General features: G+C 40.6%; 1 protein-coding gene across 1 annotated transcript; it reads left to right on the forward strand.

Moving 5' to 3' along the window:
* Nucleotides 1–769: 769 nt before the first annotated feature.
* LOC122667994 (protein-tyrosine-phosphatase MKP1-like) lies at nucleotides 770–15,475 on the forward strand. Its single transcript, XM_043864507.1, has 2 exons — nucleotides 770–3,508; nucleotides 15,405–15,475. The coding sequence occupies exons 1-2, from the start codon at nucleotides 983–985 to the stop codon at nucleotides 15,459–15,461; spliced, it is 2,583 nt and encodes an 860-aa protein (XP_043720442.1). The 5' UTR covers nucleotides 770–982; the 3' UTR covers nucleotides 15,462–15,475.
* The last annotated feature ends 467 nt before the right edge of the window (nucleotides 15,476–15,942 follow it).

The raw sequence follows: 15,942 nt of genomic DNA on the forward strand, positions 1-15,942 counted from the left end.
CAATCATGTAATCAAATAAGCATTAGACCATACCTACTTAAACACCAAATACAGGCCATCCAGCCAACCTCTGATGACATAATACGACGATTAGAAATGGACAAAATGGTGCCACGGTTGTTGCCATCCTCGTTCAATCGGAATCGGGCATTGTGAATTTGTGTGTGTGAGTGTCCGTTTCTGGGCATTACTAGTGTGGTTGGACACGCAATACGCGTGAGCAACCCCACCGAAAGGCCAAAAAAGGCTTTCCACCGTTTCCTATTCAGGAATTTTTTTTTGTTGTTGGTTTCGGCCATTTCAAAATAAAAGCCAAGAAACAACCGAAGAAAGGGGAGAATGGTCAGATAATAATCTGGCGGCACTTGCTGGTCCCATTCCTATTTCTCGGTCAAGGCTTCTTCTTAGTCTTCCAGTCAAGAGACTCAAGACAAGAGTCGCTTGGGATTGGTTGGTCAGCCCGAATTCTTCGCTTCTCTCACTCATCCTCTGTAAACTTGTAAGTCTCGAAATTCCTCAAGATTCGGCAACTATTGCAATCTACGGAGGGTTAGGGTTCTGTTTTTTTTTCTTTCAATCTTTAATTTGTCTTAGGATTTCATTGATATCTCAGCTACCTGATCCGTAGCTGTTTTTTTTAATTAATTCTTTTGATGGTTAGTTTGGTATAATTTTTCATTGTATTTTTGTTTTCAGCGATGGTGGATTAGTCAGTGGTTCAGACAGTAACGAGTTTATGTTTGTGCCCTCTCTGTATCTCTTTTTTTTTTTTAAATGTGATTTGTTATTGGAGTCAAAGATGGAATCTACCCTTGGATGGCGGGCATACATGTGTGGTTTCAGTTTCACTAGTCACATTCTGTTTGATTTTCCAATCTTCGGTCTTTACCGCGAAGAATGATTCATGTCGGAAGAAATTAGGTTTTCGACTCCCAGGTTTTCGTTGTGAGTTCTACATTGAGGACTGTATTGTCGCGGTTATATGGTAGGAGACGAGGACGATGCCGCCGGGTCCCGGGGGCAGTGTCAGATATCCGGTGTCGGAGGTGCTGGCCGCAAAGCATTCTGGAGGTCGGCATCTTGGTCGTCTAGCACTTTGTCACAAGAATCTGCGCCTTTTGATCATGTCAAAGACTTCGCAGATCGTCATAATAGCAACGCCGAGAACAACGGCGGAGGACAGTTCCGAAGGTTTCCTGTTCCTCTCACTCCTCGGTCGCAGCAGAATTGTAAGGCTCGCGCTTGCTTACCCCCCTTGCAGCCATTGTCCATCGCTCGTCGCAACTTGGACGAGTGGCCCAAAGCCGGCTCAGATGATGTTGGAGAATGGCCCCAACCACCCACCCCCAGCGGTCGAGGTGATCCAAGCAAGCCCAGAGAAGGTTTGAAGCTCGACTTGTCTTCGTTGCAAAGAAACTGTGATGTCATTGGGACTCTTGTTAAGAAAGACTGGATTGCCTGCTTTGATATGGAATGCTCCAAGGTTGCCGACCACATATATCTTGGTGGAGACGCCGTTGCTAAAAACAGGGATATTCTCAGGCAGAACGGTATAACCCATGTGCTCAACTGTGTGGGTTTCGTTTGCCCTGAATACTTTAAATCCGACCTTGTCTACAAGACCTTGTGGTTGCAGGATAGTCCTTCAGAGGATATCACTAGTATTCTCTATGATGTCTTCGACTACTTTGAAGATGTCAGGGAGCAGTGCGGGAGGGTTCTGGTCCACTGTTGTCAAGGTGTGTCTCGTTCCACATCTCTGGTGATTGCGTATCTCATGTGGAGGGAGGGCCAGAGCTTCGATGATGCCTTTCATTATGTGAGGGCGGCCAGGGGAATTGCTAACCCAAACATGGGCTTCGCATGCCAGTTGTTGCAGTGCCAAAAGAGAGTACATGCCATTCCGCTGAGCCCCAGTTCGGTGCTTAGGATGTACCGGATGGCCCCACATTCTCCTTATGATCCTCTCCATCTGGTTCCTAAGATGTTGAATGATCCCTCTCCAGCTGCCCTGGATTCTAGAGGAGCATTTATTGTAAATGTGCCCTCTGCTATATACATCTGGGTTGGTCAAAGCTGTCAGCTCATCATGGAAAGGGATGCAAAGGGAGCTGCTTTCCAGGTTGTTCGTTACGAGAGAGTGCAGGGCCCTGTAATAACCATCGAGGAAGGGGAAGAACCATCAGACTTTTGGGATGCTTTCCGCAATCCCCCAGATTCGGTGGACAAGTCTGGAAGTGGTGTGTTGATTGAATCGGCAGCTAAAGTTGTGCCTGGTGAGAGGAAGGTGGACTTGTACGATGTAGATTTTGAACTCTTCCAGAAAGCAATCACTGGGGGAGTGGTGCCTGCGTTCTCAACATCAGGGGCTGGACACGAAACTCACCTCCCTGCGAGGGAAAGCAATTGGAGCGTTCTAAGGCGTAAGTTTGCCTCGGTTGATGTAAAAGAGCTCGGCTCAGCTCCTAAGTTATCCCTTTATAGAGCCTATTCTGATTCAATATTGATAGTTGACACAGGCAAGCAGGTAAACAAATTTCCACATTTATCAGCAGACTCCTCGTCTTCTTCGTCCTCACCTCATTTTTCTCCAAGTTTCTTTTCTTCTGATTCAAGTACTAGCTCTAAATCTAGTTCGGAGTCACCATCAGTGTCCCCATCTACATCTACATCTACACCATCACCTGCTTCCGCTTCCATGGCTGATTTGCCATCCTTATCGTCCAAGACGTCACTTCATCCCATCCCTAAACTTCCAGAATTTCCTAAGGGTCATCATGCTTCAAACCCTTGCTTTCAAATGACTATATCACCATCTAAAAGACTTGCTCTCTCCCTTGCTGAACGCAGGGGTAGCTTGTCACCTTCTCTGAAGCTGCCAACCTTGGCTGATGATAAATCTGTGTCATCTACAAGGGACAAAATCACCTATTCAACTTCGGCAAGTCAAGGGAGCGGAATGGAGAGAGACAATAATACCTGCTCTTTGATAGAACCATGTAGTAATGAAGAAGCCTCAGAACCCTATGAGGCTACTGCAATTGACGTGGGGGTTAAAACTCAAAAATATCAGTTGCAGATGTTTTTAGGGGCATCTCTTAATGGCCATGCAGGCACCAATGGAGGTTCTTTTATAAAGGAGTTTCCTCTGCAAGTGGATCAGGATCCGTCTGTCTTTGCTGGATTGGTGGACAAAGTTTTAGAGTTTTGTAATCCAATCTACCCTGCTGCAGTTTGCCGCTGGCCCACGTTAGAAAGAGTTGAACCATTTGGCGCAGCCAATTTGGATTCAGAAGCTGCGTTTCTTTTCTTAGTTCCAAGTACATGTGTTGGCAAGCATAAAGATAGGATGGTATATTTCTGGATAGGAAAATCATTCAAACATTATAACCGGCAGATTCAACTAGATATCAGCAGTAATGTAGGTGATGTAGAAGCGATCGACTGGAATCAAGTTCTTTGTGATTTTCTGTCGACAATGGGTCTACCAAAGGACATCCCCGTTGAGGTAAGGAAAATTTGAACTATCCTATCATTGGGTTACTTTGTCAGTTCTTTAATTTGAATTATTTTTTCATTGAGTTACTTTGTCAGTTCTGTTGTTTTCTTGACAAATTCTACTTTGTCAGTTCTGTTGTTTTCTTAACAAATTCTATATATATATTATTGTGTGTGTGTGTGTGTGTGTGTGTGGCTCATGCATCTTTCTCTGAGTTTTGCCACTGCCTGGATATTGAATGATATGTTATTATTTATTACTCCATTTTGAACCATGTTATTGCTTCTCTCGTTGTCTTTGTAAATGTCTCATGCTTTACATGAAACATAAGGGGGGTGTATGGATACTTTTGTGGTCCAAGTTTATAGTATCTACTTAGCTTTTCTTTTTTTAATCATTTATTTAATTTCAATTTATTTTCTTTTGCTTCTTTCCTTACGCTTCTTCCATGCCCTCCAAAAAAAATAAGAAAAAGTAGTGAGAAGAGGAAAAGGTTGTATTCACATTGTTTATTACATCAGATTGATTGTCTGGCTTGTTGATCCATCCATTGGGGTTTGGATTTGCAATTATGATTCACAACCCCCCAAAGAAACCTGGTTTGATGATGGTATGTAATGTAGACTAGTCACAAGTGATAAGCAGTTCACAAGAGGATCGCAAACTTCAGGTCCAACAACGATAAATACTTCGATCGGTTCTTTGATTTGCAGGAAATTTCAAAATAATAAAATCAAAAACAAGAAATCGAAGAAGGGAAAAAGAAGAAGATAGGGTATTCTTTCTCAGACTTGGGCCTCTCACCGTATTTTGGTCTTTCACCAATGGCATCTCACCATACTCTCTCACAAAGCTATGTTTTTTTTCTTCTCAATCTCATTAATCAAATTCGTGTATAAGGCTTCTTACAAACTTATATAGAAGACTCAAACACTAAAAACGAAAAGCCTAGCCCAATCCTTAACTAATAAGGTAACATAAACTGACTAGGAAACTAAAATGATGAAAGAAACTGACTCAAAACAAGACTCTAACTAAACTAATGAAGTAAATCCCGTTTTTCTATTTTCTACCCATATTTTAGGCCCGTTAAAGTGACCCATTACAAAGAAAACCCATGGGATCAAAGGTCCAACACATACATAACTTAACCCAAAGCTTATTTCCAATAAAATAAGCCCTTTAAGTGATTTATCTGCATCAGTATTGATTCAGAACCTGGGTCACAAAATCCTATTTGGACTTTCTATGGGCCACCCAAGTGTTAGATAACTCAAATCAAAAGCTCTAGTGGCAAAAAAGTAAATATTTGAAGTTTGTAAGAGAGTGGAAGATATGTATTTCAAGGGAATCTTAAAAGAGTAAGTTGGTAGTTAAAATGAGTGCTGGGATATGAAGGGAAATAGGAATTATTATAATGGGACAATCTTGGAACAAATATGAAATTAAAGACAAAACAGAATTATAATAAAAAAGAGGGGTTAGTATGGGAAAACATAATTAGAAATGAAGATTTAGAATCGTGGGGAAGGGGTGAAGGTCGTCTTCAACCTTCAACAAGAACCACAACCCAGCGGTAAGAGGGCTTGATTCCAAGGGAATCTCTTCAGTTAGGCCTCGGATAGGCCTGAAATTCTTAGTGGAGGTCTACGACTTAAGTACCTACTGAATACATCCAACCAGCAGTCCAAATTGTTACCAGAAAAAAAAAAATCGGGCCCTGCAAGGACTACCAGGCGGTAGTTGCAAGCTCAGGTATGAACTTTGAAGAACCTCACAGCAGAAGGTGAGTTAGGGAATTAAACTCTGGGGGGTAGGGTTGCCCTTAGTAGGATTGCCTTCAACCAAAATCTCAGGCCAGAAGAATGGACCACTATAGAGATAGATCAATGTCTCCACAGTCGGTAGAGATGGCTGTTGCAGGAATTATAATCAAAGAAAGGGAAGAGAGTAAAGGTGAGAGAGAGAGAGAGAGTAAACTCCTAATCCTATTCTATAACTGAAAATAGACTTTGAACCTACATTGGACTCTAACTTTATCTGCGACTCCATCAACATGAATAAAAGGAAATTACAAAATAAGTCAATCTCAACTTCCTACTAACCCTTATCGTTGACCAACTCCAACAAGATAACATTAAAATTACAATTTTCCGAATTAACCCTACGTGTAACTACATCAAGTATAAATCATTTGCTTCACTTTGCTTTATCATTGATAATATAGGAAAGCCATGGATCTGACAAAAAGATAAATCAAAATACAGTGAATTGATGTAGACTACTGCAAACTAGGGAATAGGGATTTGGGACATTAAGGTTGAACTTTTGTGTGTATTTGGATTGAGGCAATAGGTTAAAATGTGGATTAAAAGTGAAGGCTTGAATACTCTTTGGTTGGTTGAAGTAAAGTTGATTAACTGCTGGTCTAGAATTCTGGAAAAGGGAAACTAGAGTCTTGATAATAAAAAATTTAGGGTTTACACTAGGTTTGGTATTTAGGGCTTTAGGGTTCTTGATTTTATGAGAAAAGCTCACTTTGGTGAATTTTGCAATGGTAAATTAACGGAGGTAAGAAAGTTGCTCCAAAAAAATTAATGGAACTACAGAGAATCAGACTTTGGTCATAGAAAATAAGCACATAGAATGAGAAGACGATTTGGAGCCTTGGCAATAATACCTAGGTTTTCTTAGTGATCACATTTAGAATTGAAAACACCATCAACTTGAGAAATTTTATAAATTTGAAGCACATAAGAGTATGATGTCATGGACTCGGTCAATATTATGTCCATATTTTTTCCCAAATTGACTTTTTCCCCTCTTCCCTGGCAGGGGAAAAAGTGTCAAGGAAAAAGTACCATATTTAGATTAAGATAGAAGTTATAATCACTGAGACAGTTGTCCTGGCACCAACAAACACAAGTACTTGGATGCAATATTAGCAAAGATTACACAATTATCCTTGAACCCCAATATTAAGAGTACAAATAAATTAGATATGCCGCATAGATTGCGTTAGGTATCAGTAGTGATATTGCATATTGATTCTTCTGGAAGCACATCTTTTGTCTTCCTCTATTACCTTGAGAAGTGAAGTAAAAATGTATTATTGGAGAAAAAGAGGATGTAAAATTGTGATAGTGTATCAGCATAAATGCAATATCCACAGATTTGAAAGTTACATCAAAAGACGAAACGACAAATGATTTATGATCTCTACATAGTGCATACCCTACTTAGAACTTAGAAGTCACTCGAACCTAAAAGACCCTAGGGAAGCCCTCCACGACTTGACACACAAAGAAAATCTAGTGCAATGGACTTCAAATGCAGATAAGCAAACTTGATGCGCATAAGGCATTAGAATCCCTTTTGGCCTGATGGTAATGGGTCAGTGAAGAAAATTGCTGATACAGTAACCTAGGGGTGCAACCAGGCCAGAATCGGCTGGGTTTTTGAAAACTTGGCCCACCTCAGGGTCCCTAGGGCTCAGCCCAGGCCCGGCCCTGATGGACTCAAGGCAGGCTGGGATTGGCCCTGTTTTTGTCATTTTAATATTTATTACAAAAAAAATGGAAACAAATAATGTTTCCTATATATGTAGATATGATTAATATATTAAATCAATAGTGTTATTTAAATGTAAATTATGATATTTAATCCATAGCCTTTATCTTGAATACATCTATACATGTATAATACATATTTTTACATGTGTATATATGGGTTATAGAGGGTAGGAGAAGTGCGGACCGGGCTCAACCCAAGTCCTAGGCCCGGCCTGACCTGATCCTGGACCTGGAATTTCCATTTCTACCCAGCTCGTGGACTGAAAAGCACATTCCAGGCCCTGAAATTTTCATCGGGGCTTGGATACGCCTAACTTGCAACCCTAGAGTAACCTATCAGAAAGATACATATCATTAGAGTAGATATGATGATGACTCTAGGAAGGTTGGTTTGAATTTGTAGAATGTAAATCTGGGACTAAATGAAATTTAAATAAGGTAATTGATTCCAATTTTTATATCTAATAATTATCTAATAAGGATAGAGAATATCAACTCAGATCTGAAAATTGGATCTAAACAAGCAAATTTTGAAATATGAAAACAGAATTGAAAGACTAACCTGTCAAATGGAAACAAGAAAGAAACGAGAGGCAGTAGATTTGATGTCATCAATAATATGTGAAAGGAGAAGCAGATCTGTTTATTGATGTCTGATTTAACTTTAAGGTTGTGACAGATCTGTAATCAGAGTAGAATGATGAATAAAACTGTTTCATGCTGAACAAGATGACAAGGCACACTAGAACTTACAAGGGAGATAGGGTTAAGAAATTTTTTTTTTTTTTTGGGGGGGGGGGGTAGGGGGGAGAGAGGGAGAGGCCACAGCCTTCACTTGGCCACATATAGTGATCACACCTTGCCAAAAAGTTTAGATTGGAATCCCAATCAGGATCCCTGTCTTAGATTACATACTGAACACCACCCCTAGATTTTACTAAGTTAGATTGTTTATATAGTGAACGCATTGGAGGTGCTTTAGGAGTGGCCTTGATAGGTGATAATAAGTTGAAGGAGAGCCATTTGAGGTGCTTATGGCATGTACAACAGAAGCCTTGAAGACTTTGTTGAGTTGAGTTGTATTCATCTCTACAAAAAAATGTAAGGTGGTTACAAGCTACTTGTAAAACTCAACTCTACTGAAACTTATCCCAACAAAATGAGGTTGGCTGCATGGATCATGTTTCCCTATTCAGCTTTCAAGCTACTTAAAGGGCGTACCCAATGCACAAGGCTCCTGCCACTGCGGGGTCTGGGGAGGGTCATAATGATGAAGACACCACAGCAGGATTTAGGACATATCAGAGGAGACGCCGATGCGCACAGCAAAATATCACCTCATTGTGGCTAGATGTTCCCTTTTAACTTGTGTGGATGCATATTTCTATTTACTTATGTGTAGCTTGTCTTATTTTGTTGCATTTTATTTTATTAGTATCAACACTGTTATGTACTAATGTTGTAAGGGAGTTATTAGGGATTTATTGCTGTAGAAGTAATTATTAGGAAGTCGTTATTGCTGGAAAAGTAGAGTTGTTAGGGAGTTATTTCCTTCTTTTTTTGAATTTGAGTTTTAGAAGACTGTATTTTTGACATGGAAGACAATGAATGATGATGGAACTTGTGAGATATTCTCCATTTTCTGCAGCATGAGTGATTCCCTGCAAACCTTGGAGTGAATCGAAGTTGGTGTGAAACCAAAACCCCTTTCTCTTCCCTAACTCTTCTCTCTGTGGCTACCACCCTCTTCCTCTCATCTATTCCTTTTCCATCAGTACCAATTTTCTTACTTTTGCCTTAAGTTATAACATCAAACGCAATGGAGATTCATCAATTAACAGCAAGGAGGCACTAGGGATACATTCTTGGAGTTTGGTAGTGACTAAGAACTTGATCACAACATTCCAACTCGCGGGACATCAAAGTAAGGTACTGTTAGAATTTATGTAATTAGGGTACTTTAGGAACTAGTTTGTTGTCTAGTTGCCTTATATTGTAATTTCTCAATTTTACCTTTTGCCTTCCTTGGGAGGTGTATGTAATTCTTTTCATATTATTAGTGAAGTAATATATGTGTGGTAGAGACAACTCTCTAACACACAACATTCCACCATCTTCTCTTCTTCTTCTCTATCCTCTTCAACCTTCTTGCTCGATCTTTCTCCTTGTTCTTTACATTCTTTAATTTCCAACTTGGTACCAGAGCACACTTTGTTGGTTTGAGAGTCGAGTTATCTTCTTGTTCCTTCATCTCTCTCTCTCTTTGGAACCTAGGTTACAAAGGGGTTCCAAGGAAGGGACTCTTATGTGAAGTGTTTGAAAGAATCTTGTAAGAAGTATGACTGAAGACGATGGAGACACCAAAAGAGCATCTCTTTTGAATAAATAAGTATTTGGAGCCCACCTCAAGCAACTCCAGCCACTACCATGTTACCGCCAGCCTGTTTTGTTATTTTTTCTCTCTCCTTCATTTGGCCAGTATTGCAGCTGAGGTTAGGCTCATTTGGATCACCCTAGGGTGTTCTTCAACCCCCCATGATCTTGCTCCATGTTTTTACGAGTTGGTACTCTACAACTCAATTTTTCCCTTGTTTTCAAGTTATCGCCAGCTCCTTTTTTTTTTTTCCTCTGCTTTGCCTGTGCAATGGGTCTATGATACTCTGGATTGCTTGAAGTTGGGACTTATATTGTTCAGTATTTGGGTTGAGAGTATACTCCCCATTTGAATTTGGGTGTTCACCCTACTTTGTAAGCTTGTTTCTTCATCATGTTTGGGATCAGTGGATCAACAGAGGCTGTTTTGAGTAGTGCTCCTCCTACTACTTGGGTGGTTTTTGACAACCCAAATACTCCAATTTCTTTTGGTGAAGTTGGACAATACCAATTACTTAGACTGGGCACATTCGGTGAAGCTTTCCCTCCGGAGTAAGGGGAAGCTAGGGTATGTTACAGGCACCATCAAAGCCCCCACTCCAAATGACCCAAAGTATCCAAAATAGGAGATAGAGAATTCTATGGTTGTAACTTGGCTTATCTTCTCTATGAAGTCTGAGATTGGGAGGAGATTGAGAAAGGAAACTGCCAAGGACATTTGGGATAGTGTTTCCAAAACCTTTGATCGAGTTGGTGACTCTGCTAAGGTGTATCGACTTCTCCAAAAGATCATTACAGTGAAACAAGGGAATAAGTCTATTTTTGAATTATATAATACTATCATTTGTCTATGGGAAGAGTATGATCATTATGGGGATCTTCAACTATCCAACCTAAAAGATGTAGCAAAGGTTTACTGAACTCTTGAGAAGGAGCGTGTTCTAATTTTATCCACATGCTTGCGATAGGCCGCGAGTTCTGTAGCATTGGCAGATTGGTAGTCAGAGTAATGGTCAAGTTGTTGCCATAAACTGCGAAGGGCAGCATAGTATTGGGAGATGGAGAGCTCTTTCTGGGCAGTGTTATGAATTTTTTTTCGTAATTCATACACTTGAGCATCATTCCCCACCTGCCCATAGGTTTTCTTGGCAGCAGTCCATATTTGAGCAGCAGAATCCAATAATAAATACCCATTGGCCAAATCGGTTTGCATAGAAGCAAGTAAATACAACATGACTATAGAGTCATTCTATATCCATTGGTCTTGGGAGGTGCCAAGTGCAGTGGGTTGGGTAGAGGTACCCAAAATATGTCCAATAAGCCCACGGCCAGCAATAGCAAGGTAACAAGATCGAGACCATATCAAATAGTTTGACCCATCGAGTTTAATGGGGTTGGCAGAAAAGTTATGGTACTCTTGTTAACCCTGCCCATTTCCACTGGAGGTGGCAGTCAAATCTTTTGTTCCTGGCATAGTGAATGGAAAGAGAAGAAAAGTATTTCAAATACCTGCCTCTGTGTAATAGTCTTGCAAAGGAATCCAGCAAGAATCAAGAACCAAGAAACCCAAGATCGATATGGGAAGAAAGTCCAAAAAAAAATTGGGAAGTCAATCTTTGGGAATGGGGAATCGATAGAACTGTGAAGCTGAATAGAGAGGGCCTGCAGATCTTGAGTCTTCGAAGGGAAAGATGCTGGGCAGCAATCAATCTTCAAGGAGAAGTCTTAGGAGGGGTCTTCAACTTCTATCGATTCTTGAAAAAAACATTGAGTTGATGAGGTAACAAGGGCAGCAAGTAGATCAAAAAAGATCACCTCATTAGTGCTGCCCTAGCACCAAAAAAAAAAGCCAAAAAAAGGAGGTGGAGGATGGATCGAAGGAAGAGGAGAGAGAAGGAGAGATCAATGGAAGGATGGTTGTGGTGTTTACACTGTGCTCTTGGTTTTTGGTTCTGATACCATGTTAGCAGAATTGAGAAAACACAATGCTTGGATGATTCAAACATCATCCCAAGCCTTCTATTTATAATAATCAAAAGCTTGAAAGACAAGTTACTTGTAAGACAAGAAATCCTACCCATACCAGAATACCCCCACAGAATTCTGGTTTACATATAATAAAAAAAAATTAAATGAACAAGGTTTAAAAGGACCAGAATACCCTTATTGGAATTCTGGTTATATTTCAACACTTTGTTATTCTGGCTCCAGCGAGGTAAGGATATAGTATAATAATGTTGTTCAGTTCTTCTTCTTCTTGCTTTCCTTTATGTTTTTTCAACTTTTTTTTTCTTCTTCTTCTTGTTCTCTGAGTTTATTCACCGCTGCTCAATCTTCTTCTTTCTCTGTTTTTTGTTTTAACTGTTGTCCGCTGCTGACTCTTCTTCAGTTCTTCTCAGTTTCTATTTTCCTGATACTTCTTCTGTGTAATTTTTTTTAACCGATGTTTCTTCTCTGTAAGTTTTTTACTGATGTTTCTGTTGCTGCTGCTGCTTCTTCTCTGTAATTTTTTTTTACCGATGCTAATGCTTCTGCTTCTCTCTGGGTTTTTTTTTTTTAATTTTTTTATTACGTACCGCTGCTCAGTGCTCACTGCTTTTCAGTGTTTAGCTTTTCTTTTTCTTGATAATCAAAATAACTCACTGTTTACCAGTCCTTACCGCTGTTCATCTCCTTCTCTGTTTTTTCTTTTTTTTTTTTCTGCTCCCTCCATGAATGTGTTCCCATTACTGAATGCAAAATGCCAGATGTTTATTAGGTTTATTCTCTATTTAATGAGTTAATCATCCAGGTGATAAGTGATAACTAGGATATTTGTCAACCACTCCATTTTAATTTTTATTGGTAAGTTGGTATTCACTTATTTGTTTCAATAATTTAATTAATTTATGATGTTTCTGAATTTTGATGTATCATGTATGGTTTGTCTTTTTGATGACTTGAGGTGGCTTAATGTTAATTTTAATTATACAAGGTATAATGTAATGCTGTTAGAAAAGGGGGGGGGGGGAGGATTTAACACTTGTGCGCCTTGTCGCCTAAGCGCTTAGGCAGTCCACCCCCAGACCCCCTTGGGTCGCCTTGACAACTATGCCTGCTAGTCTCGCCTGGCCCTGCCGCCTTGCGCCAGCCCCCAGCGGCTTTCGCCTGGCCCTCCAGTGGCCCTGCCGCATGTGCCTGGTCCCTCCAGTGCCCCCTGCCACTTCCGCCTAGCCCCAGTGTCCCTCTGCTGCCTTGTCTAGGTTCTCTAGCCCACTGCCCCGCCTTGTCTAGGCCTCCTCAGCTCTTTGCCGCTTTGCCTAGGCTCAGCTGGACTCTCTATTGCCTTCATTTACACGTTGTTGTGTACTCTCCCAATTGGACCAACAAAGTTGAATGGGTCTAACTACCTCACTTGGTCCTGAGCTTGTACGCTCACTATTCGGGGTAATGACCTCTTGGGGTTCTTGACTAGTGATACCCCCAAATCGTCTGACATTGGTGTGCTAATACATAGATGGCTCGCAATGCCCTTGTGATGTCTTTTTTTATTGAATTCCATGGAACCTACAATTGATCATAGTTTTGTGTTGTTGAACTCGGCAAAAGAATTGTGGGATGCTGTCTGGAACACATATGCACAGTCAAATAACTATGCATAGATCTATGAGCTGCGTCGACAAGTTCGGGAAACTACACAGAAGGAGTTATCACTCCTTGCTTATTACTCTGTCCTTGACAACTTGTGGCAGCAGCTGGACTTCTACCATCCGGTTTCCATGGTTGACCCTGCAGATGCCGCACATTTCAGACTGAACACGAGGTGGAACGTGTCTTTGACTTCCTTACTGGATTGAACCTAGAGTATGATCAGATCCGTGTCCAAGTTCTCAATCGAGACAAGTTTCCACCTTACTTGAGGCATACAACCTGGTTCAGCATGAGGAACGCCGTCGATCCCTTATTATGCCAACTATGACTCCTGCCCGTTCAGCTCTCACTTCTACTCAGCCTGATGTGATTAAATTGGCTGCTCCTGATAAAGAGCCAGTTAAGTGTGACTAGTGTGGCCGCCTGCGTCACACTAAGGAAACCTGTTGGAAACTTCATGGTCTTCCCAAGGTAGAGGGTGTGGTGGGAAACAAGGAACCATATGCTCTCAGGCTCATGTGGCTGATACTAGTGACAGTTCTACAGTGGTCCCTACTCCTTCACCCTTCTCATCAGAACAGTTTGTGGCTCTCCAACGTATGATGGCTCAGATGGGTACTGCTGCTCCTACGGTATCTTTCACCTCAACTTCTCATCTTGCCTAGTCAGGTATATTACCCTTGCTTCGTCCCTGCCTAGTCCCTCTTGGCTCTTGGATTTCGGAGCCTGGGGCCACATGGCCAGCTCTTCGGACATGTTTAGTACATATACCCCTGTTCAAGTAAGGACAAGGTCCGAGTTGCTGATGGATCCATCTCTGCCATTTTTGGTAAAGGTACTGTTTCCTGTTCTCCTACCTTATCTCTTTAGTTTGTCCTTCATGTCCCTAACCTGTGTGCTAATTTACTCTCCATTTACCGTCTTACTGTTGATTTAAACTGCAATGTTCATTTTTTTTCCACTCAGTGTCTTTCAGGATCTGGTGAACCGGGGGGGGAGGGGGAACGATTGTATATGGTAGGGTGAGAGATGGACTTTACTACCTGGATCCAGTACTTCCTTCAGCATCATTAATAATGTTTTTCTCCTTTTTCTTTTTCTCCCCCCTTTTTCTTTGTTATTGTAGTACTCCAGTTTAAGATCCTTGTGAAATATGGAGGAAGTTTGTGTTTCTCAGGGCAGTGCAGTTCTAAAACTGCACTTAACTTTTAGATTTATATCATATCGCTCCTAGTGTTTGCACAAATTTCATATTAAAAAAAAAGAGTAGCAAGAAAAGCTCCTGATAACTACCTACTGAGGGTCTTTTTTTTCCTTGCATGTGGAATGGATTGGAAAAAAAATCCCCTATACCATTGACCTCTATGAAAGATATGTTTTGTTATAAATTCTTAATGAGATGGTTGAGTTGTGTTTAATGAAGATGGAAGACAATTGGTGGTTTTACCTGTGTGGAGTGGACTGCTGCCAGTTGAAGGTGTTAGATGGACAAAGAGAAGGGGAAATATGGATTACAATTGAAGTAAAGTTAATAGGTGGAGTTTAATGGTCGAGGGGCACCAACTTAAATTAGTTGGGACCTGGTATATGGCTTTGTTTAGTGCAAAAAGTTAACTTAACCCTCTATGAATTGACTAAAAGCCTACAATTGAGCTGAACTTACCATGCACGTGTTTGTGCCTTGTTTCAGGTTATATAGATACCAATAAAGTTTAGTATGCTATCTGCAATATTCATTGCCTATACCATTTTACTAGGAAAACTTTGTTCTGAGATGTTCTCTTTGGAAAAAAGGGTAGGAGTAGTGGCTACTTTCAGAGGAGCTTGCACAAGCAGGTGGGTGGACAGGCAGCCATTTGTGATTCTTTAGATTATGCGATTTTAACCACTGAGGTCTGTGTGGATCAGATTGATTGATTATAAACTTGTGTTTTAATGTTGCGACCAACCTGTATTGTAACTGTTATAGGTATGAAACTGCTTAGCCAAACTAGGCAGCTGGTTCTACATGTCATAACTAGCATTTGCACATTAAATTGGTTAAAAACAAAAAGGTGATGGGTTGGTCTTCGGGCCATACATCCATACCACAAAATTTTAGACTGAAACAATACCTGCTGAAGGTGAGTTTTGTTGTATGCAAGTAAAATAGTTGATAAATGCATCTTACGAAGTGGAGTTATTTTTGTTTTACTGAAAAGCCTGTAGCAGGTGGTTGTTGCAGGTACACGTAGGTATGATATGTCTTCAGGCTATTCGTACTTTGAGTTTTGTGTACAATATCTGTTGGTGATTCTAAGTATGCGTTGTTGGATGGTTGGAAAGGACAGGTTGTTAAAGAAGAATTGGAATCAGAGGAATTCCTTGAATTGTTGAAGTCATTGTAGCTGCTAGGACAAATGGAAAAGCCTGCAACTACCGGATCAGATTTCCCCCCCCCCCCCCCGCCCCATCTCTTCACCTCACAGCTTATGCACTGCAATTTTGTTTGCCATTTTTGTAAGAGCTTTACCTAACAAGATTAGCCAGGTAATACATTGCACTTTTTCCGTCATCTTATAATTTAATTCCCAGTTTTTGAATATGGCTAAGAGGTTCCAGTTCCTCATTTAAAAGTCCTTGGACATTCATTTGTTGACTATAGTTAAGAGTATTTTCCTGTTTCGAGAATGCTTTATCTCTGTTTCATCCAACTGGAAGTTGGAAGTCCCTTAACTCAATTGTTTTTTTGTTTTCAAGTCTTTTGGGTTTTGCTTTCCTTGAAACCTACTGAAATTGTCAATGTTTTATTCTGGAGCTTGAACCCTAAATGGCCCAATTTCACAATTCTGTGCTTGTTTTTCCAATTGTAGGGTGTTTCAAGACGTG

This window comes from Telopea speciosissima, chromosome 1 (assembly GCF_018873765.1).
Source record: "Telopea speciosissima isolate NSW1024214 ecotype Mountain lineage chromosome 1, Tspe_v1, whole genome shotgun sequence".
NCBI classification, from domain to species: Eukaryota; Viridiplantae; Streptophyta; class Magnoliopsida; order Proteales; family Proteaceae; genus Telopea; species Telopea speciosissima.